Source organism: Anolis sagrei, chromosome X (genome assembly GCF_037176765.1).
Source record: "Anolis sagrei isolate rAnoSag1 chromosome X, rAnoSag1.mat, whole genome shotgun sequence".
In the NCBI taxonomy this organism is placed as follows: Eukaryota; Metazoa; Chordata; class Lepidosauria; order Squamata; family Dactyloidae; genus Anolis; species Anolis sagrei.
In genome coordinates, this window is record NC_090034.1 from 60,329,289 (window position 1) to 60,351,513 (window position 22,225).

Consider the following 22,225-nt stretch of genomic DNA (forward strand, 5'->3'; position numbering starts at 1 on the left):
GAGAAGGCTGAGAGGAGATATGATAGCCATGTATAAATATGTGAGAGGAAGCCACAGGGAGGAGGGAGCAAGCTTGTTTTCTATTTCCTTGGAGACTAGGACGCGGAACAATGGCTTCAAACTACAAGAGAGGAGATTCCATCTGAACATGAGGAAGAACTTCCTGACTGTGAGAGCCGTTCAGCAGTGGAACTCTCTGCCCCGGAATGTGGTGGAGGCTCCTTCTTTGGAAGCTTTTAAACAAAGGCTGGATGGCCATCTGTCAGGGGTGATTTGAATGCGATATTCCTGCTTCTTGGCAGGGGGTTGGACTGGATGGCCCATGAGGTCTCTTCCAACTCTTTGATTCTATGATTCTTGGCCTCTGTTAGATGTCCACGCATGCGTACTGTTCGCTCAGAGCGAACTCTGCAGTTCTGCGCATGCGCTCCAATCTCTTATTCGCCTCCGTTCATATAAACGCATGCGCCGTTTTCTCAGAACCAGTTACAGCTTTGCAACATTTTACTTAACTACTGTTCTGCGCATGCGCGCGATTCACTTATTCGCCTCCGGCACACCAGACGCATGCGCAGTATTCTCCTCAGAGAGCCAGTTCCAGGTCGAACTTTGGAAAGATTCTTTTTTGCGCATGTTTAAAGGAAACAGCGAATAGTGATTTAATAAGACAGTAAGAGCCATCACTGATTGGTCCTCTCAGGGATGGGCTGCCATTGCAGGAAGCCCTCACTTGGGCTGTGATTGGCTGAGGCGGGCCATGTCACGTGCCGGTATAAAAAATAAGCGGGAACCCTGGCCGTGCTTCATTCTCCGAAGATGTCGCACGAGGTAAAGGCCGAGGAAGGCCCCAGTTCGTCCACTTCGGGCTCCTCGAGTTCGGCGACGGTGAGCTCTGTAGACACGCTTCCCACTCAGGAACCGCTGCCCTCCATTCCAGAAGAAGGAGAAATAGGAGAAGGAAACGGACAAGGCCTCAAGGCCTGGGGAAGGCTCTTCGGCCTCTCCCCGGGCTTCCACAACCTCGGTTAGTAGGGCTCGCTCTCATTCATATCATTGCTATTATTATTACTACACATTATAATAGTATTGTATTTTATTATTTATATTATTATATTTATATTCATGATATTTCTTCATTATATTTAATATTTATTCTCTATATATAATATACTTGGAAACACTTGCCTTGTTTTCTTTTAAATATGCAAATGGAGCAGTTGGATATGCAAATGTTCTCTCTTTGCAGACTGCGTGAATGCGGAATACAGCTTTGGGCGGGACCCGAACTGTGATTATGTTTTCCAGAGATTGTCAGAGTTGTACCAACAGACCAGCAAGAAGCATTTCCGGGTCATCCGGGTATTTATTTATCATATACAATTATTATTATTATTATTGTAGTATTATATTTATTTTATTATTTTATTATATTTATTTATTAGTATAGTATTATATTTATATTATTATTATTATATAATTTTCCACGCTGAAGATTAATCCCGTCAAGACAAAGGTCCTCCTGGTCGATCGAAAACCGGATTGGGGTATAGGGTGGCAGCCTGTGTTGGGGTTACACTCCCCCTGAAGTCACAGGTCCGCAGTTTGGGAGTCCTCTTGGATTCATCGCTTACGTTTGAGGCTCAGGCGTAGGCGGTGTCCGGGAGGGCCTTTTCACAATTGAGACTCGTGCGCCAACTGCGACCATACCTCGTAAAGGCTGATCTGGCTGGGGTGGTCCATGCCTTGGTCACCTCTAGATTGGACTACTGTAATGCGCTCTACATGGGGCTGCCCTTGAAAACGGCTCGGAAATTTCAGCTGGTCCAGCGGGCGGCAGCCAGGATGTTAACTGGTGCTCCTAACAGAGAGAGGTCAACCCTCCTATTTAAGGAGCTCCATTGGCTGCCGTTTACCTACCGAACCCAATTCAAGGTGCAGGTGCTTACCTACAAAGCCCTAAACGGTCTGGGACCTGCCTACCTGCGTGACCGCATCTCTGTTTATGAACCCGCACGCTCCCTCCGATCATCTGGAGAGGCCCTGCTCACGATCCCACCTGCGTCGCAAGCGCGTCTGGTGGGGACGAGGGACAGGGTCTTCTCTGTGGTGGCCCCCCGACTCTGGAACTCTCTCCCCAGGGACATCAGACAAGCCCCAACAATGGCAGTCTTCAGGAAGAGCCTGAAGACCTGGCTGTTCCAGTGTGCCTTTCCAGAATAGGAAACTCCCGGCATCAAGTCCCAAATGCACTTTGTTAGAGATTCAGGGTTATCTGCACATTGCACATACCTCCAAATACCTCTACATATTACCTGTCAAGTTCAGCACTTTTAAATTTTGTCTATTACATTTGGCCCAGCCTTTAGGTTTTAATTGCGTCATGGTGTCATCTTTTTACTGTTTTATTGTTTTGCTTGATGCTTATTATTTGCTTATGAGTTTTATTGTGTATTGTATGTTGTTGTTGTCGGCGGCCTTGGCCTTTGTAAGCCGCATCGAGTCCTTCGGGAGATTTTGTGGGGTATAAATAAAGTTAATAAAGTTAATATTATTATTGTTTATTGGGTATTTGTCGCAGGCAGATGGTATTTGTGGCACAAGTTTCAATTAATCATCTGAGCAACTGTGTTGTGCCTCTGCTTGTAGTCCGTGTGCGTGATCTTCTTGTAGCAGCTGAGGATCTATTGTTTCATCTGCTTCCTTGCAGCGTCTACACTTGGGATCTCCGTCGACTTTTCAATTTTTGATGGCATTGGTTCTAATGGCTTGTTCTTGGGCTGCCAGAATCAGGCCCTTTGTCTCTTTTTCAAAGTTCCACTTGTGAGCCACATCCATGTTTCTTCTTTGTCAATTTTGCTCTCAGTTTTTCCCAGGAACTGTCCATGGAGAGCCTTCTTTTGCCAGTTTTCTCTTCTGCTCTGGATTTTGTTTTTACGGTATTCACTCTTTGTGTTTTGCACTTGATGCAGTTTACTACTACTGTCTTCCCTCAATGTTGGCTTTCACATAACCTGCCAGTGCGTGTTTCTCTTCTTCTACTGTTTGTTTCACTTGCAGAAACTCTCTCTCTGCCTACTGATTTCTGGGCAGGTATTTATCGTGTCAGTATCAACCAGACAATTGGATTACAATTTTAACAAATTTTTAACAAACAGATAAAACAGAGTTTGCAAGCTTGGTATTCTATTAAATGTCCTTTGACCAGTACCTGGCCACTTGGAGTGCTTCTGGTGTTGCTGCAAGGAGGTCCTCCAGTGTGCATGTGGCAGGGCTCAGGTTGCATTGCAGCAGGTGGTCAGTGGTTTGCTCTTCTCCACACTCGCATGTCGTGGATTCCACTTTGTAGCCCCATTTCTTGAGGTTGGCTCTGCATCTCGTGGTGCCAGAGCGCAGTCTGTTCAGAGCCTTCCAAGTCGCCCAGTTTTCTGTGTGCCCAGAGGGGAGTCTCTCATTCGGTATCAGCCATTGATTGAGGTTCTGGGTTTGAGCCTGCCACTTTTGGACTCTCGTTTGCTGAGGTGTTCCAGCGAGTGTCTCTGTAGATCTTAGAAAACTATTTCTTGATTTAAGTCATTGATGTGCTGGCTGATACCCAAACAAGGGATGAGCTGGAGATGTCTCTGCCTTGGTCCTTTCACTATTGGCTGCTACTTCCCGGCAGATGTCAGGTGGTGCAATACCGGCTAAACAGTGTAATTTCTCCAGTGGTGTAGGGCGCAGACACCCCGTGATAAGGCGGCATGTTTCATTAAGGCCGCATCTACTGCTTTAGAGTGGTGAGATGTTTTCCACACTGGGCATGCATACTCAGCAGCAGAGTAGCATAGTGCAAGGGCTGATGTCTTCACTGTGTCTGGTTGTGATCCCCAGGTTGTGCCAGTCAGCTTTCGTATGATATTGTTTCTAGCGCCCACTTTTTGCTTGATGTTCAGGCAGTGCGTCTTGTAGGTCAGAGCATGGTCCAGAGTGACTCCCATGTATTTGGGTGCGCTGCAATGCTCCAGTGGGATTCCTTCCCAGGTGATCTTCAGAGCTCGGGATGCTTCTCTGTTCTGGAGATGAAAAGCACATGTCTGTGTTTTAGATGGGTTAGGGATCAGCTGGTTTTCCGTGTAATAGGCAGTAAGGGCACCTAGAGCTTCGAAGAGCTTCTGTTCTACCATCTCAAAGCTCCCTGCTTGAGTGGTAATGGCACGATCATCAGCATAGGTGAAACTCTCTGTCCCTTCTGGCGGTGGCTGGTCATTTGTCTAAATGTTAAACATTGATGGGGCAAGCACGCTCCCCTGAGGCAGGCTGTTCTTCTGTTTCTGCCATCTGCTTCTCTGGCCCTGGAACTCAACAAAAAAGCTCCTATTTTGTAGCAGGTTTCCTATGAGGCGGGTGAGGTAGTAGTCCTTTGTGATATTATACATTTTTCTCAGGAGGAGGCGGTGGTTCACAGTATCATAGGCTGCTGACAGGTCTATGAAGACAGCTCCTGTGATCTGCTGCCTTTCAAAGCCATCTTCTATGTGCTGAGTCAGGTTCAGCACTTGCGATGTGCAGCTTTTGCCTTTTCTGAAGCCAGCTTGCTGTGGGATTAGACATGGGTCTATTTTTTCCGTAATTCTATGCAAAATAAGTCTCTCCAGAACTTTGTAGAGGTGGCACAACAGGGAGATTGGTCTATAGCTTTTTGGGTCATTACGGTCTTTGCCAGGCTTCAAGATGGCAATGACTCTTGCTTTCCTCCAGATTTTGGGGATCTGACAGGATGCAGTGCAGTTGTTCATCAGCTCCAGCAGCCAGCACCTTGCTTTTGGACCAAAGTTCTTGATTAGTTCCATCCGTAGATCATCCAGGCCAGCTGCTTTGCCATTTTTACATTTATTGATGTCGACAGACTTTAGTCTGGATAGGTAAAGTCTGTCGACATTACTACGCAGGTGTAATGAGTAGTGGATTGATCATCCAGTTCTGCTTGTGTCCAGTTCACAATCCCAGCAGTGTATCTAATGACGGGGATGGCTCAGGTGTTGATAGCCTTGATCGCATTTCCGCCATTTAATTTGCTCTTCAAAATGTTTCTGACTCTATGGGTATATTCTTTGCTGACCACATTTTTCACATGCCCATGCTTGATATTGTCCAGCTGTAGTATGCCCAGATATTTATAGGCTTCAGGCTGATTGCATTTTATGGTTTGTCCGTTTGGCATCTCTATGCCCTCGCTGTGAGTAATTTTCCCTTTCTTTAATGCCACTGTGGCACATTTGTCTAGTCCGAACTCCATACTGATGTCAGTGCTGAAGATTCTGACTGTGTTGCTCAGTGACTGGATTTCAGTTTTTGATTTTTCGTAAAGCTTTAGATCATCCTTGTACAGCAAGTGGAAAAAATTTGGTGAATTTGGATATTTAAACCGAAATCTGTGCAGTTGATCATTGCCAGGTGATGTCCAGTTCTTGACTTTCTTCACTCTTTCAGTGATCAATTTCTGTTGTTATTTCCAAGGTTCTTCTTCTTATTATCTATTATTATTATTATTATTATTATTATTATTATTATTATACATATATTATCATCTTGATATTCCTAGGATCCCATGTATTATTATATTATATCATCATCTAAATATTATTATTACATATTATTATTATTACATATATATTGTTATTATTGTTATTGTTACTCTTATTATGTTGATAGGAGGAGCCTGGGCTTGGAGTGGGTGTGGCATATTTGGAAGACCAGAGCGCTAACGGGACCTTTGTTAACGGGACGTTAATTGGGAAAGGGAAGAAAACCCCACTGGCCAATGGAGCAGAGATCGCACTTGCACTCCCCTTCAACAAAGGTAAGCATAATAATAATATGAAGTAATAATAATGTGAAATAATAACAATATGATTAATAATAAGAAAGAATAGTAATAAGAAACAATAATAGTAATAATAACAGGAAGTAATACAAAATAATATGAAATAATTATAATAACCTTAATAATAATAATAATAATAATAAGGAAAAGTTTTCTCTCCAACAAAGGTAATAATAATATTAATAATATGAAATAATAAAAAAGAATAAAATAATGATAGTAATAATATAATGGGGTGGAGTTCACCCTCACCCTCCCTTCCAACAGAGGTAAAAAGGATTTATTATAATAATATTAGTTCAAAATAATATGAAGTAATAATACAAAATAATATTGTATTATTATTATATGGCATAATGATATGGTATAATAATATAATAATAATGAATAATATTTAATAAGAATATAAGGAATAAACAGCAATAATAATATGAGATGATAATAATAATATTGGTGCTTTCAAACAGGGGAAAGAAGAATATATGATGTTATTATTATTAATAATAATGATAATATGCAGACTGTGCAAGGAAGCTGATGAAACCATGGATCATATCCTCAGCTGTTGCACAAACAGACTACAAACAGAGGCACAACTCTGTGGCCCAAATGATTCATTGGAACTTATGTCAGAGGTACTACCTGCCAGTAGTAAAGAACTGGTGAAATCATAAACCTGCAAAGGTAGTGGAAAATAAACATGCAAAAATATTGTGAGACTTTTAATCCAGACTGACAAAGTTTTGGAACACAATACGCCAGACATCACAAATGTGGAAAAGAAAAAAGTTTGGATTATTGATGTCGCTATACCAGGTGATAGTCGCATTGAAGAAAAACAACAGGAAAAACTCAGCCGTTATCAGGACTTCAAAATCAAACTGCAAAGACTCTGGCATAAACCAGTACAGGTGGTCCCAGTGGTCATCGGCACTCTGGGTGCCGAAAGAACTCAGCCGGCATTTGGAAACAATAAACATTCACAAAACCACAATCTGTCAACTGCAAAAGCCCACCCTACTTGGATCCTTCGAAAATACATCACACAGTCCTAAACGCTTGGGAAATGTTCGACTTGTGATTTTCTACGTGGGGTTGCCTTTGAAGACAGCTCGGAAGCTCCAACTAGTCCAACTAGTCCAACGCTCGGCAGCCATGATTTTAACAGGAGCGGAGCGCAGGGAGCATACAACCCCCCTGTTGCGCCAATTCCACTGGCTACCGATCTGCTACCGGGCTGAATTCAAAGTGCTGGCGTTGGCCTTTAAAGCCCTAAACGGTTCCGGCCCAAGCTACCTATCCGACCGCATCTCTGCCTATGAACCCACCAGGACTTTGAGATCTTCCGGGGAGACCCTGCTCTCGATCCCGCCTGCTTCTCAAGCTTGGCTGGCGGGGACGAGAGATAGGGCCTTCTCGGTGGTGGCTCCTCGGCTGTGGAACGCCCTTCCTACGGACATTAGACTAGCACCATCTCTAATGGTATTCCGCAAAAAGGTGAAGACCTGGATGTTTGTGCAGGCGTTTGAGTAATTTAGTACAATCTGGTAATGGAACATAGGAATGGAACAATGGACGACGAACCTGGACTACGCTTGGATGATGAGAAGATTGGGTACGGTTGTTTTTTTGTAATAATTGTGCATTGTAATTGCTTATTGGTAATTTATGGATAATGTGTTAAGTCAATTGTTGTATGTTGCATGGAACCACTGCTGTTTCTACTGTTTTTACTGTTTGTGAACCGCCGTGAGTCGCCTTCGGGCTTGAGATACAGCGGTATATAAGCAAAGTAAATAAATAAATAATAAATAAATTTTGTGATACGAAATCCAGCATATAGATCTCGTTTGCTGTGACATACTGTGTTTCTGTGTCAGTACAATAATATGAAATACGAATAATGATAATAGTAATATTAACAAAACTATAATTGGCCATGTCCTCCATCAAAAATAATATCAAATGGTAATAATATAATAATAGAAAATAAAACAATGATGTGAAACGATGTAAAATTTGCTTTAAAATATTCACAAAAATATTCGCAATTTGTTTTGCAAACATATTAATAAAAATGTATTTCTATAAATGTTATATATTTTATCAAATAAATTCACACACACATACATCCTTCCAGTTTTCTGCTTCTGCGACTTAATGGACAACAATCAGTCAATGGGTTTCCCTTCGGCCTTAAAGGAGAAGTACCTCATTTCCAAGACACTCGGAACGTGAGTCCGACATTATATATTATATTTCATCCTTTATTTTTATTTGATACTATTTTTATTATTTTATTTCTTAGAATATTTATTCATAGTTTTCCTCTTAAAATTTTTATTTCATATTAATTTTATTGTTATATGTCTTTATTATTTATTATTTTGTCCTGGATTGTGAGACCACTATTTGTTTAATTTTATATTTATTTATTTAATATTTTTAAAATATAGCATTGAGAAATGTAATAATAAGAAAGAAATTATATAAAACATTTAATATTAATATTTCAAATACAATAATAATGAATATATATTGCATTGCAAAATATAATAATATGAAAAAATTGAGAAAACAGTTTGAGAAATAAAATAATAGCTTTGAATAATATAATTTCTCATTTCATATTTATTTTAATCATTTTATTTCCTTTTTTATTATAGTATTATATTTCATATTACAGACGACTTTGTGGGAGACCTGTCGTAGGCAAATAAGGTCAACAGATATGCAAATGAGCTCATCAGATAGGCAAATGAGCTAATCGAATATGCAAACAAGCTCATCGAATATGCTTATTTTCTATTTAGAGGTGCCTGTGGGGAAGTCAAACTCGGATTCGAAAAAACAACTTGCCTGAAAGTCGCCATAAAAATTATAAATAAAAAGAAGTGCTTCCGTGAAAATGTAGGTCATTTATTAATATTATTATTATAGTTGTATCAATTATATTTCATTACAATATAATATATTATTTACTTATTTTATTTATTTATTTATGACATTTATATGCCGCCCTTCTCACCCCGGAGAGTGATTTTATATTTTATTGTATTATATTTTATTTTGTTTAGTGTTATTTTATTTATTATTTATTATTTTTATTTTATGTGTTACTTCATATTAAATAAATACACATGTTATGTAGTTAATTTTTATTTCACTCTTTAATTATTTGATTTTTATGTTTATTTCAAAAATTGTTTTTGTTATTATTACACTCAGTTGGTTTGTGTTGCTGTTTTTTGCCTCAGAAGTGTCTCGTATTCCCTTTTTAGTTGGAACAGGGAAGGGTGTGTGTCACAAGAAATATATGCAGATTTGATAAATGTGGATTTGATATGGTGTGGGTATGAATTGAGTTGAATGAAAGATGAATGAATGAGAGTTAATATGAGGGTTGAGTGAAAAGTAATGCCTCCACCTTCGTAACTCAGCAGCAGATGGCAGTACTGGTATGCGGCAGGTACTGTCCTCTACAGTTCCATTTTGGCGGGAAGCCTTAGCATTGAACGGTTGCATTGTTAAAATGCAAAGTATGGAACCCTGCGCAGGCAGTGGTCAATGCAACTTAAGCAACATGCAGTCATTGAATTATTGACGGAAGATGTCACCCCAAATGAGATTAATCAGAGAATGCAAGCTGTTTATGGTGATTGTGTTGATGTGAGTACTGTGCGTCGTTGAGCGAGTAAGTTTAAAGATGTTGAGGTGGGAACATCCGACTTGCGTGACAAACGAAGAGTTGGACGTCTTGTGACAGCAACCACCGAGTTTCACAAGCAAAAGTTTGACAGATTGATTCAGGACGATCGTATCCCTCAGAGAGAAATTTCAAGCATAATCGGCATTTCACAAGAATGTGTGGTCACATTATTGCTTTGCTTGGCTATCGGAAGATCTGTGCACGATGGATGGCAGAAACAGAGTGTCAACTTCTTCCGTGACGGCTTCAGAAAACTTGTTCATCGTTGGCAGAAATGTATCCAATTGTCTGGTGATTATGTCAAAAAGTGAATAGTGGTGGTTAAAGAGCACATTCTCAGGATTATTTCTGTGTTTGATTTATTAAAATATTCTCATCCAAACCCAAGTAACGAAAGTGGAGGCATTACTTTTCATTCAGCCTTCGTAATTTTGAAGGTACCATTCTATATCACTAATTGCCTGCTTGCTGGACTGTAATTAAAAGTTGCTAATGAGGATTGAAAAAGTAAACTGTTATAAGAACTGTGACAGTGATAAGAGAAATGTATTGTCGAAGGCTTTCATGGCCGGGATCACTGGGTTGTTGTAGGTTTTTCCGGGCTATATGGCCATGTTCTGGAGGCAATATTTCTCCTGACGTTTCTCCTGCATCTATGGCAAGCATCCTCAGAGGTAGTGAGGCCTGTTGAAACTAGGAAAAATGGGTTTATATATCTGTGGAACGACCAGGGTGAGACAAAGGACCCCTGTCTGCTGGGGCTAGCTGTGAATGTTTCAGCTGATCACCTTGATTTGCATTCAGTGGCCTGGAAGAGATTCCCCCCAGGAGCTTCCAGGCCATTGAATGCAAATCAAGGTGATCAGCTGAAACATTCACAGCTAGCCCCAGCAGACAGGGGTCCTTTGTCTCACCCTGGTCGTTCCACAGATATATAAACCCATTTTTCCTACTTCCGACAGACCTCACTACCTCTGAGGATGCTTGCCATAGATGCAGGCGAAACGTCAGGAGAAAAATTGCCTCCAGAACATGGCCATATAGCCCAGAAAAACCTACAACAACCCACCGATAAGAGAAATGTTTACAATATTAAGAAGGAAGACAACAAAAGGCTAACACCAATCATGAAGTCAACATCTGGCCAGGAAACTGAAATGGAGCCAGGATAGTTGTCTATCATTAATTTACAACTTTGGGACTACATCAGCTGAATATTCCTATAAAAGAGTCAATGTAATAATTCTCAAGTGTGGCAGACAGTGGAGCTGTTCACCTGCCTCTCTGCTCCATGGGGAAGGGCAGAGATAATGTATGGAGTGGCAGATATCATTTAGCAGACATCATAATTTTGGTTTTCTGAAAGTTGAGATGCAGCTTTTCTGCCTCGCAGTTATTCATTAGTGCTCTCAGGGCTCTTTTCAGTCCAACTTGAGTTCTAGAAAGAAGAACTGCATCATCTGCATAAAGGAGGGTGGATAGGTGCCTTCTTGCTAGTTTTGGTAGGTGGAAGTCCAAGATGTATAGGTGTTCCACCATGGAGTTAATATAGAAATTGAATAATAGTGGGGCCAAAATGCACCCTTGCTTTATCAGTTTTGACAGCTTTTGTAAGATGGTCCTGGGGACTACATCTTACTTTCAGAGTAGCTCCTTCATGGAGTCTCCGTATTAGTTGCAGTAGTTGTCTGTCTATTGAGGTGGACTCTAGTTTTTCCTATAGCTTGCTACAGGAGATTATTTATTTATTTCGAACATTTTTACCCCGCCCTTCTCAACCCCTAGGGGGACTCAGGGCGACTTACAATTGGCAACAATTCAATGCCGTCATAAAATACAATAGCAAAAATAACAATTAAAACCATGAACATTAAAATAAAAATTAAACAGTATACTTACGATCCCTCTCCCTTCCCTGTTAAAAGGAGCTTGCCCCTCCTCTTCCAGAGGGAGTAGCAGCGACCCCCCCCCCCACTGGTCAGGGGGAAGCAGCAGCATCCAGGAAGGGCGGAGATCAGGTTACATGCATACGTAGCAGAAAATATATGTCTGAGTTAACATAGGCATTGCATTTAATTGGATAATTTGATAAGATTTGCTGCTCAAAGGGTGGAGCGATTATGTACTATAAAGGTTTTTAAAGTGCGCCATGGGGTGGGCAGTCTTTGGCCAGGATGGACAAAGGCTGTCCTTCTCATTGCTGATCAGCCTTGAAAATAAATGCCTTCCTTGGAACCTCAGGTTGGGCTCCGCCCCCTCATTATGCACCGGACACTCACTCAAGGGCCCTAGTTTCTAACATAATTAATGGTGCTTTGGGTGGGAAAGTGAGTGAATTGTCCCGGCAGGGAGGAGGGGAGAGATCTTTGGAGATCCGAAGGTACAGCATGGTCCTGAGGGTGATGGCTACTGGAGTGCGCTGAGAGAGTGGTCCCACAACTAAATTAACCAGTGACTCTATTTAGCCGCGCCTTCGGGAGTGTCCTGTATACATTAGTCAACTTAGAGGACATCCAAGATAATGCTAATAGGGAAGGACTGCCGGCCGGCCAGATGAAAGATGCCCCAGTGCTCAGGCGAGTGTTTTGAAGAAGCGGGGCTTTTGTTTTGGGGAGGAATAAATAAACAAGGGAGGTGCTCAGGAGGGGAGGGGATCAGGAATTCCCCAAAAGAGCCAACTCGCGGTGGTGCCCCAAAACGAGTCGGGCAGTGCCCCCTGGTAGAAAAAATGGGAAATAGGCAGGGACAGAGTCAAGGACAGAAAACAAAGGAGGCCAAGGGGAAAAGAAGCATTACCCCTTTGCAATGCATGATAAATAACTGACAAATACAGAATGTTTTCAGTATCAATAAAATTAAAGGACCAAGTAAACTTCGTGGCTGATGTGAGACTAAGTGACCTACCTTTCCATTGGATCTACAATGACCAGATGAAGGTACTTTTGATCGAAAAATCATTGATAAATTGGAATTTTGAAGTTGAAAGAAAGGAGGCAGCATGTTCCATTCCAACCCCAACTACCCGAAAGCAAGTGCGAGAATTCTTGGGTAGTGCTGGGTTCTGTCGTATTTGGATCCCTAACTTTGCGGCAATGGCAAAGCCCTTATATGAGGCTACTAAAGGGAGTAGCTGAGACCCCTTCCAGTGGTCAGAAGAACAACAAAAGAGCTTCCTAAAAATCAAAGAGGCTCTCATGAAGGCACCAGCATTGGGCCTACCGGATTTCGAGAAACCGTTTACCCTCAATGTTGGAGAGAAAGAAGGAGTAGCAGTGGGAGTACTCACCCAGATGATTGGAAGCTGGCCATGACCGGTGGCATACCTGTCAAAACAACTAGATGTGGTGGCACAGAAGAAGACTGAGCCCACAGCAACACAGTTGGAGCAAAGAACCCTTACAATCATCTGGACTTTAACATAGCTCTCAAATCAATCAAGCAGAGACTGTGGCACATTATCTTTTGTGAGCTGTGCTCTTGCTCTTATGTATCTTGCTCCCTAAGTGCTCTGTCCATACATTATGTCAGGCCTTTCCACACAGCAAGCTACTTAAAGAACTTGACTGTGGCCAAATACCACTGCCTATTTCCCAAACAAGGTGTAATATATCCCAGTCTGAACTACTGTGTGGGAGATTCACAGGTACCCCATAAAATGAAAGACTCTGCCCATGTAGAACAGGAAGTAGAATGCATCTACCAAATTCTACTGTCATGCAATTTCTATGAACAGGCCCAAGCACACATGCGTATAATCAGTCGGCTGCTGTTAACCTTATTCACCTTGTACGCCTATGGAGGAAAAGGGTCTTTGGACTACAATAAAATGTTGTTTTTTATTTATTTTATTGGGTTTGATTTTTGTTTCTTTTATCTCAATTAATTTATTGTATTATTTCATTTTATTTTTTCTTTTGTTTTTTGTTTTACTTCATTTTTTATTTTTTCCTTCATTTTTTATTTCTTTTTATTTTATTAATTAAATTTATTTTTATTTCATTTATTTTTATTCTTTATTTTTTATGTATGTATTTTTTATTCTTTGCTTCTTTATATATTTTATAGAATGAATTTTAAAAAGGAACAAAAATATCAATACCTTTTGAAACTTAACACATTTTATTTTAATTTTATTTATATAATTTTAGGACCGTCCTTTTAACGTAGAAACCGAAGTGGAGATTTTGAAGAAGATTGATCATGTAAATATTATATATTTTTTATTAAATATATTATATAATATATTATAAAATAATATAATTAGTTCCAATATTTTAATTTAATTCTTCAGTAATTAGATATAATTATTTCTCCCCATTTTTAGCCCTGTTTGATCAAGATCAAAGACTTCTATGAAGGAGAAGATTTCTATATTGTGCTTGAATTGTGAGTTTATATTATATTAGCTTTACCCACCATGCATTGCTGTGACCAACTTTCCCTCTCTCTTTCTCTCCTTCCCTCCCTCCCCCTTTCCTTCCTTCCCTTTTTTCTTTCCTTCGCTCCTTCCTTTCTTCCTTCTCTACCTCATTCCTTCCTTCCCCTTTTTTCTTTCTCTCCTTTCTTCCTTTTCTATCTATTCTTGGACTGTAACTCACAGCAGTCCTCCTGATTGATTTACCTACCTACCTACCTACCTACCTCTATCTAATCTATATATTTATCTATCTGGAGGATTGCTGGGAGTTGCAGTCCAGGAATAGGAAATTGGAAATATGTATGGATTGGGATGCTCTCAAAGAAATTCAAGGAGAAGCAAGCTTGCAGCTTGGAAGTAGTGCATTTGGAGCATCCTCCTCCCCTAAAGGGCCTGATCTAAGGGATGCTGGGAGTTGTTGTTTTTGCATATGCGCTGTATCATCATTTAGCTTTTTGGGTTTTTAAGTCCTTTCTACTGTTTTTTGGAGGGGTTTATGAGTGATGGTCACTCGTTGGTCAGTAGGGGTGTGGTGTCCAAATTTGGTGTCAGTTTTTCCGGTGGTTTTTGAGTTATGTTGATCCCACAAACCCAACATTACATTTTTATTTATATAGATTATAATAGCTTGGGGACCCAGGTCTGCCTGGGCTATTTGGAAAAGGCATTGTTCGTCTGTGCTCCAAATTCCAACGTCAGCTGGGTTTAGTGGGTGCAAGGTGACCTACAACTCCCATGTGTGTGGGTCAGTCCCCCCCCCCCCACCAGCCCTATCCAGTACGATCTGTTGGTCATGGAGGGGGGTATGTGTGCCAAGTTTGGTCCAGGTCCTAAGTGGGGGTTGCAGTGGTCTGTGGAAGCTGAAGTATTGTAAATCCCATCATCCATGGTCATGGGGATTCTTTGTGCCAGGTTAGGTTCAGGTCCATTTTTGGTGGGATTCAAAGTGCCCTTTGACTGCAGGTGAACTTTAAATCCCAGTAACTATAGTACAACATCAAGGGCAATTCCCCCCTAATCCCATCAGTATTCCAATTGGGGCATATCTGCATGCCAAGTTTGGTCCAGATCCATCTTTGTTTGGATTCACAGTTCTCTTTGGATGTAGGTGAACTACAACTCCTATAAACCAAGCCTTTCCAGTGTTTTTCTTAGGTCATGGGGTTTTGTGTGCCAGATGTGGTCCAGGTACATTGTCAGTGGGGGTCGCAGTGCTCTGCATTGATGCAGGGTGAACTACAATCCCCCAAACACCTCCAGTATGTTCAATTGCTGGTCAATTCATCTGTTTGCTGTGTGCCATAGAAAAGACTAGGAAATGGCTAAGGGAGAGGCAGTGGGTGTGGTCATGCAAATTCCACACCAATGGAGAGAATAAGAAACACTGGGATGTCTGTGGTGGAGGAAAAACTGGAAATCTAGGATGAAGTAGTCCCTGTATGAAAGCCTTCACTTGGTTAGTGGGCAGTATGGTGTTTGTGGAAGACGCTGGCAGGGCTCTTGGACATGTGTACGGTGCTCACTATAACCTGCAATGTCATTGGCAGGAGATCCTTTGGTGTCTCCTCAGTAGTGGAAGCTATAGCTGTTTGTGGAGGCAGGAACTTGTCTGTGTAAGTGGACACCACAGCCACATACACACATACAGAGTTTCACTTTTATTATGTGTATAGGTACCACAATTTTAATATGTTATTATTTAAATATATTAATATTATGTTATGTTACATAATTAAAAGTATAGAAATTGGTATTTAATAATTGTATGTACTATTATACAATATATATATAATGCTATATAATTATATGATAATTATATGTATTATTATTAAATATCAATATTTATTATTATTATTTATTTAGGATGGAAGGAGGGGAGCTTTTCTATAAAGTCCGAAGGCCGGCCAAATTGAGTGAAGAAACCTCCAAATTCTATTTCTATCAAATGTTGTTGGCTGTACAGGTGATTGTTATTATGATTATGATTATTATATTTTAATTTAATTATTATATGTTTTAAAATTATTCATTATATATTCATGGCAGTACCTCCATCAAAACGGCATAATCCACCGGGATTTGAAGCTGGAAAACATCCTTCTTTCTTCTCCTTCGGAGGAAAAATGCCTCATCAAAGTAAGAAATATATTTCCCTGAATATTTTTGCAAATATTTTGTGAATATATTTATGAATATTTTTGTGATTATTTCTGTTAATATTTTATGAACTTATTTGTATTAATATTTTGATGAATATTTCTGAGAATAGCTTTTTGTTTTGTGAATATTTATGCAGATATTTTATGAATATATTTTTGTGAACATTCTGCAAATATTTTATGACTATTTGATCATCCTTGTGAATATTTTTGTGACTATTTCACTGATTATTTGAGTGAAACTCAAATAATCTGAGACTATTTTAACAAATGTTTCTGCAGACTTTTTAATGAATATTTATGTGACTACGTTAACGAAAATTTTCCCAAATATTTCAGCCATTATTTTTATGAATATTTTATGCATTTTGTTTGTATTTTGTGCATACATTATGAATATTTTATGATTATTTCTGTGAATATTTTTGTGAATATTTCAGCAAATATTTTTGTGAATATACCAATATATTGGCAAACAATTTCCAACCATATTTTTATGAATATTTTAATGATTATTTATGCAAACTTTTTAATGAATATTTCTGTGAATATTTTAATGACTACTTTCCAAAATATTTCAGAGAATATTTACATGAATATTTTTCTGAAAATTTTAAGGAATATTTCTGCCAATATTTTAATGAATTTTAAAGAATATTTCGGCAAACATTATCTGCGAATATTTCTGCAAACATTTTACTGAATATTTATGCGAATATAACCATATTTTAATATCGTATGTTTTTCTGCAAATATTTTTATAAATATTTTATGATTATTTGTGTAAATATTTTTAGGAATACATTTTTATGAATCTTTTGCAAAAAACCATTGTGAGTATTTTTATGAATATATAGTGTTCCCTCCGAGGTTGGGAGTAGTGGAGGCGGAAAGGAGGAGGAGGCCACCACTGAAGAGGGTGGTGAGGAGGAGGCCACCGCAAAGTAGGGACACTCTGCCCACTCAAGTGGGCGGAGTGTCCCTACTTCGCGAATTTTCACTTATCGCAGGTGGTCCTGGAACGGAACACCCGTGATAAGTGAGAAATCACTGTATTTTAATATTTTAATGATTACTTTGTGAATATTTTATGATTTTCTGACAATCTTTTTGTCGATATATTTTAATGACTATTTCTGTAAATGTTTTATGATTATTTTGATGATTATTTGTGTGACTATCTTTAGGAATACATTTCTTTAAATATTTATGTAAATAATTTTTTTAAATGAATATTTTACTGAAGATTTATGCGCATCTATTTGTATGAATCTAGGTCTCCGACTTTGGCCAGTCGAAGTTGCTGGGCGAGTCTTCTCTAATGCAGACGCTCTGTGGGACCCCTGACTATTTGGCCCCCGAAGTGCTGAGATTCGAATTAGGGGCCAAAGAAGGTGGATACGGCCGTGCTGTCGATGCCTGGAGCCTAGGGGTCATCCTTTTCATCTGGCACGCAATTTTTTCCAAATATGCAAATTTATGCACATTTCTTCAAAATATGCAAATGTATGCAAATTTATTCTGTTGCCATCCACAGCCTTTCTGGGTACCCTCCTTTCTCGGAAACACCCCAAAAGACGCTCCGGGACCAGATACGCACAGGAAGCTTCACCTTCATCCAAGAGATCTGGGACCACGTCTCCCAGGAAGGTGCGCTCGTTATATCATATTTATCGATACACTAGCTTGGATACCCGGCAGTGTATGAGTTACTTGAAAAAGGCCTTGTTTTTTTTTAGGTCTTCGGTAATATAATTTAGTCAATTAGTAACACTAGGTTCTTGTGGGTTTTTTCGGGCTATAGAGCCATGTTCTAGAGGCATTTCTCCTGATGTTTCGCCTGCATCTATGGCAAGCATCCTCAGAGGTGTGAGGTCTGTTGGAAGTAGGAAAAATGGGTTTATATATATCTGTGGAATGGCTGGGGTGGGGCAAGGAGCTCTTCCCTGCTGCAGTTAGGTGTGAATGTTTAGCTGATCACCTTCATTAGCATTTGAAGGCCTGCCTGAGCATGGGAAAATCTGTTGCTGGGAGGTGTTAATCTGTGCCTGGTTTTTTCCTCTCTGTTGTTTAGCTGTTATAATTTTAGAGTTTTTTAATACTGGTAGCCAGATTTTGTTCATTTTCATGGTCTCTTCCTTTCTGTTGAAATTGTCCACATGCTTGATGTCCACATGATTTCAATGGCTTCTCGGTGTAGTCTGACATGGTGGTTGTTGGTGTGGTCCAGCATTTCTGTGTTCTCAAATAATATGCTGTGTCCAGGCTGGTTCATCAGTAACACTCTTTATTATGACAATTAGTAACACTCTTTATTATGACAAAGCCAGTCTTTGATTTCCCATTAGAAAATACATAACAATGTGAATGAACTACATTGCCCAGAATCGTGAGTCAACCCTCCCTAAAGCAGGCCTGTATGTACAGTTGGCCATGTGGGATCTGGTGCCAAGTTTGATCCAGATCTGTCATCGGCTGGGTTATATCTAAGTAACTGTGGTCATCCCCAAGATGTGTGTTGTGTAAGAATTTGGTCCTGTGTCTTTTTCTAAGGGTGACATTCTTCCAAGCCTGAGTGTTGTCTACAACACAGTTGTTATTACTTTTATTATATTTTATGTATTTTTCTCTTATTGATTATTATTTCATGTTTTAAATTTAAATTTGAATATTTTTTATTTTATGCATTATTTTATTTCAATATTTATTAATTATATGGTTTTGTGTAATATTATTTTCATTATTATTGTTTAATTATTTAAATATTCCTCATTTATATATTTAATATATATTATTATGTTACCTGATTTTAAGTATTGTGTTCTATATTATTACGTTTAATATTTATTATCACATATATAGGAGCCCCCGGTGGCACAGTGGGTTAAACCCCTGTGCTGGCAGGACTGAAGACCAACAGGTCGCAGGTTCAAATCCAGGGAGAGGCGGATAAGCTCCCTCTATCAGCTCCAGCTCCTCATGTGGGGACATGAGAGAAGCCTCCCACAAGGATGATAAAGCATCATAAATCATCCGGGCGTCCCCTGGGCAACGTCCTTGCAGACGGCCAATTCTCTCACACCAGAAGCGACTTGCAGTTTCTCAGGTCGCTCCTGGCACGACAAAAAAAATCACATATATTATTATATATTATTATAGACATATAGTATTTATTATTTTATAATTTATTATACTATATCTGTTACTTTAATTTTTTATTATTTTATGAAATGTTTATTATAATTATATAGGTATTTAGTATTTATTATCATATTTACTATTATTATAATTAGATATTTATTATTTATTGTAATTTATTATTCATAGAATCATAGAATCAAAGAGTTTGAAGAGACCTCATGGGCCATCCAGTCCAACCCCCTGCCAAGAAGCAGGAATATTGCATTCAAATCACCCCTGACAGATGGCCATCCAGCCTCTGTTTAAAAGCTTCCAAGGAAGGAGCCTCCACCACACTCCGGGGCAGAGAGTTCCACTGCTGAACGGCTCTCACAGTCAGGAAGTTCTTCCTCATGTTCAGATGGAATCTCCTCTCTTGTAGTTTGAAGCCATTGTTCCATGTCCTAGTCTCCTATGTATTTAATATGTATTATTATTAGATATTTATTATTATTTATAATTTATTTTAATATATTATTTTTATTCAGCCTATATATGTATTTCGTGTTTTTATCATATATATTATTATTACATACTATTTTTGTTATTTTATATTTGTTATTATTTTATAAAGTTATACATTTATATTATTATTCAGCCTTAGATTTGGTCCGGAAATTGCTGGAAGTCGATCCAATCCGGCGTCTGACCATCCAGGAAGCCTTGCATCACCCTTGGCTCCAGGTAATTTGCATATATTTACATATATTTTTGAATATATTGCTGCCAACATTGCATCCACAAACAACTGTCCAAGAGAACCGTTTTGAGTGGTCAGGAGACTTCTAAAGCCTGCTCAACTGGTGATTTCTGACCAATTGGCCACTTGTTGTGAGGAATTTACAAGGTTGTTTACGGATAAAGTCGCTCTGATCCTGGACTCATTACTGAGCCTGGAACCCTAGGTGTCAGTGGTGGCCAGGAGCACCTTTGCACAATTAAAACTTGTGTGCCAGCTGCGCCCATACCTTGAGACGCCTGTCTTGGCCATGGTATTCCACGCCTTAGTCACATCCTGCCTGGACTACTGCAATGCTCTCTACATGGGGCTACCTTTGAGAATAGTTTGGAAGCTGCAACTGGAAGTGGATAAATGAAGTTTTTATTATTTTATTTAATATATTTGCATATTATTATTTCTTTTCTAGGATGAAGAGATGAAGCGCACTTTCCAGGAATTGGTTTCCAAAGCAGAGACTCCTAATTCGGTAATTTAAAATATTTCTATATTATTTTAATGAATGTTTTATTTTAACATTATTTTTATATTATTTTTTATTTTATGTATACAGTATGTTGTTTTATTTTATATTTCATATTTTATGTATTACTAGCTGTCCCCTGCCACGTGTTGCTGTGGCCCACATGGGGGTTCTGTGTGGGAGGTTTGGCCCAATTCTATCGTCGGTGGGGTTCAGAATGCTCTGTGATTGTTGGTGAACTATAAATCCCAGCAACTACAACTCCCAAATGTCAAGATTCTATTTTCCCCAAACTCCACCAGTGTTCACATTTGGGCATATTGAGTATTCGTGTAGAGTTTGGTCCAGATCCATCATTGTTTGAGTCTACAGTGATCTCTGGATGTAGTGAACTACAACTCCAAAACCAAAGGACACTGCCCACCAAACCCTTCCAGTATTTTTTGTTGGTCATGGGAGAACTGTGGGCCAAGTTTGGTTCAATTCCATCGTTGGTGGGGTTCAGAATGCTCTTTAATTGTAGGTTAACTATAAATCCTAGCAACTACAACTCCCAAATGACAAAATCAATTTTTTTGAGTGAAGGACATACATTGGGTTGTTAGGTGTCTTGTGTCTAAAAGTGGTGTCAATTCGTCCAGTGGTATTTTGAGTTCTGTGAATACCACAAACACTACATTTTTATTTATATAGATTTTATACATTTAATTAAATATATATATATATATATATTACTCTAATTTCATATTTAAAAATATTAAACAAAACTGTGTGTGTATGTATGTGTGTGTGTATATATATATATATATATAAAATATTTTTGTGTTTTATATATGTTTTTTCCCATTTTTAAAGCCTCTTAAAGGAAGGAAAAGACAGCGGACGGAAGACAGACTTGTGGACACACCCACAAAAGCCCGGAAACTCCAGCAATAATTAATTTCCTATTTTATTATTACTGTTGTTTCGTATTGTTTTAAAATACGTTTTTATATGTATATATATATGTATATTTCTGAAGAATGTATATTTTTTCTGGTGTATTTTTATAGGAAAATAAAGGAACAAATTAGACTTGGATGTCGCTCCTTTAAGATTGTTATTTTCACCATAAATGATCCGTTGCCCCTTTAAGAGTCTTCAATTCCCAGTGTCAAGACCTTGCGTCTAACAGCCACCAGACGCAGAGCCTTTACAGCAGTGGCACCATCACTCTGGAATACTCTGCCACCTGAAGTCTGTGCCTTGCGGGACTTATCAGCTTTCCGCAGGGCATATTGAGACATATCTGTTTCGACAGGCCTTTGATCTTTGATATTGCTGTTTTTAAACTGTGTTAGATTTTAGCCTGTTCTTGTAAGCCGCTCCGAGACCCAGGGGAGTGGCGGCATATAAGTTCGAATAATTAATAAATAAATAAATAAATAATAAAATAATTTTTATTGATTAGCCCTTAGGACACATCACATTATTATATTGTTTATCTTTTTGTTATTATTATCATTATAGCATATTAGGAGTAGGCCTACTGTGGGCTGGGTGTAGCACACAGGTCGAAATCCTGTTATATTATATTAGTACTAAGGCGGAAGTTTACGAACAAAGCTCTTCAGCAGGGAAAGTGGAGCAACAGCGTACACCACAGCTGCATGGTATACGGTAGACTCCTGCAGAAGTGAGAGTGTCACAAAAATT

The 22,225-nt window shown here is 39.1% G+C and overlaps 1 protein-coding gene across 1 annotated transcript; it reads left to right on the top strand.

Moving 5' to 3' along the window:
* Positions 1-247: 247 nt before the first annotated feature.
* Positions 248-21,610, top strand: CHEK2 (checkpoint kinase 2). Its single transcript, XM_067473582.1, has 14 exons — positions 248-1,024; positions 1,247-1,359; positions 5,692-5,839; positions 8,004-8,097; positions 8,677-8,773; positions 13,721-13,774; positions 13,897-13,958; positions 15,853-15,952; positions 16,036-16,125; positions 17,425-17,597; positions 17,686-17,798; positions 19,927-20,012; positions 20,477-20,536; positions 21,386-21,610. Exons 1-14 carry the CDS (start codon positions 817-819, stop codon positions 21,464-21,466), a joined length of 1,479 nt encoding a protein of 492 aa, XP_067329683.1. The 5' UTR covers positions 248-816; the 3' UTR covers positions 21,467-21,610.
* The last annotated feature ends 615 nt before the right edge of the window (positions 21,611-22,225 follow it).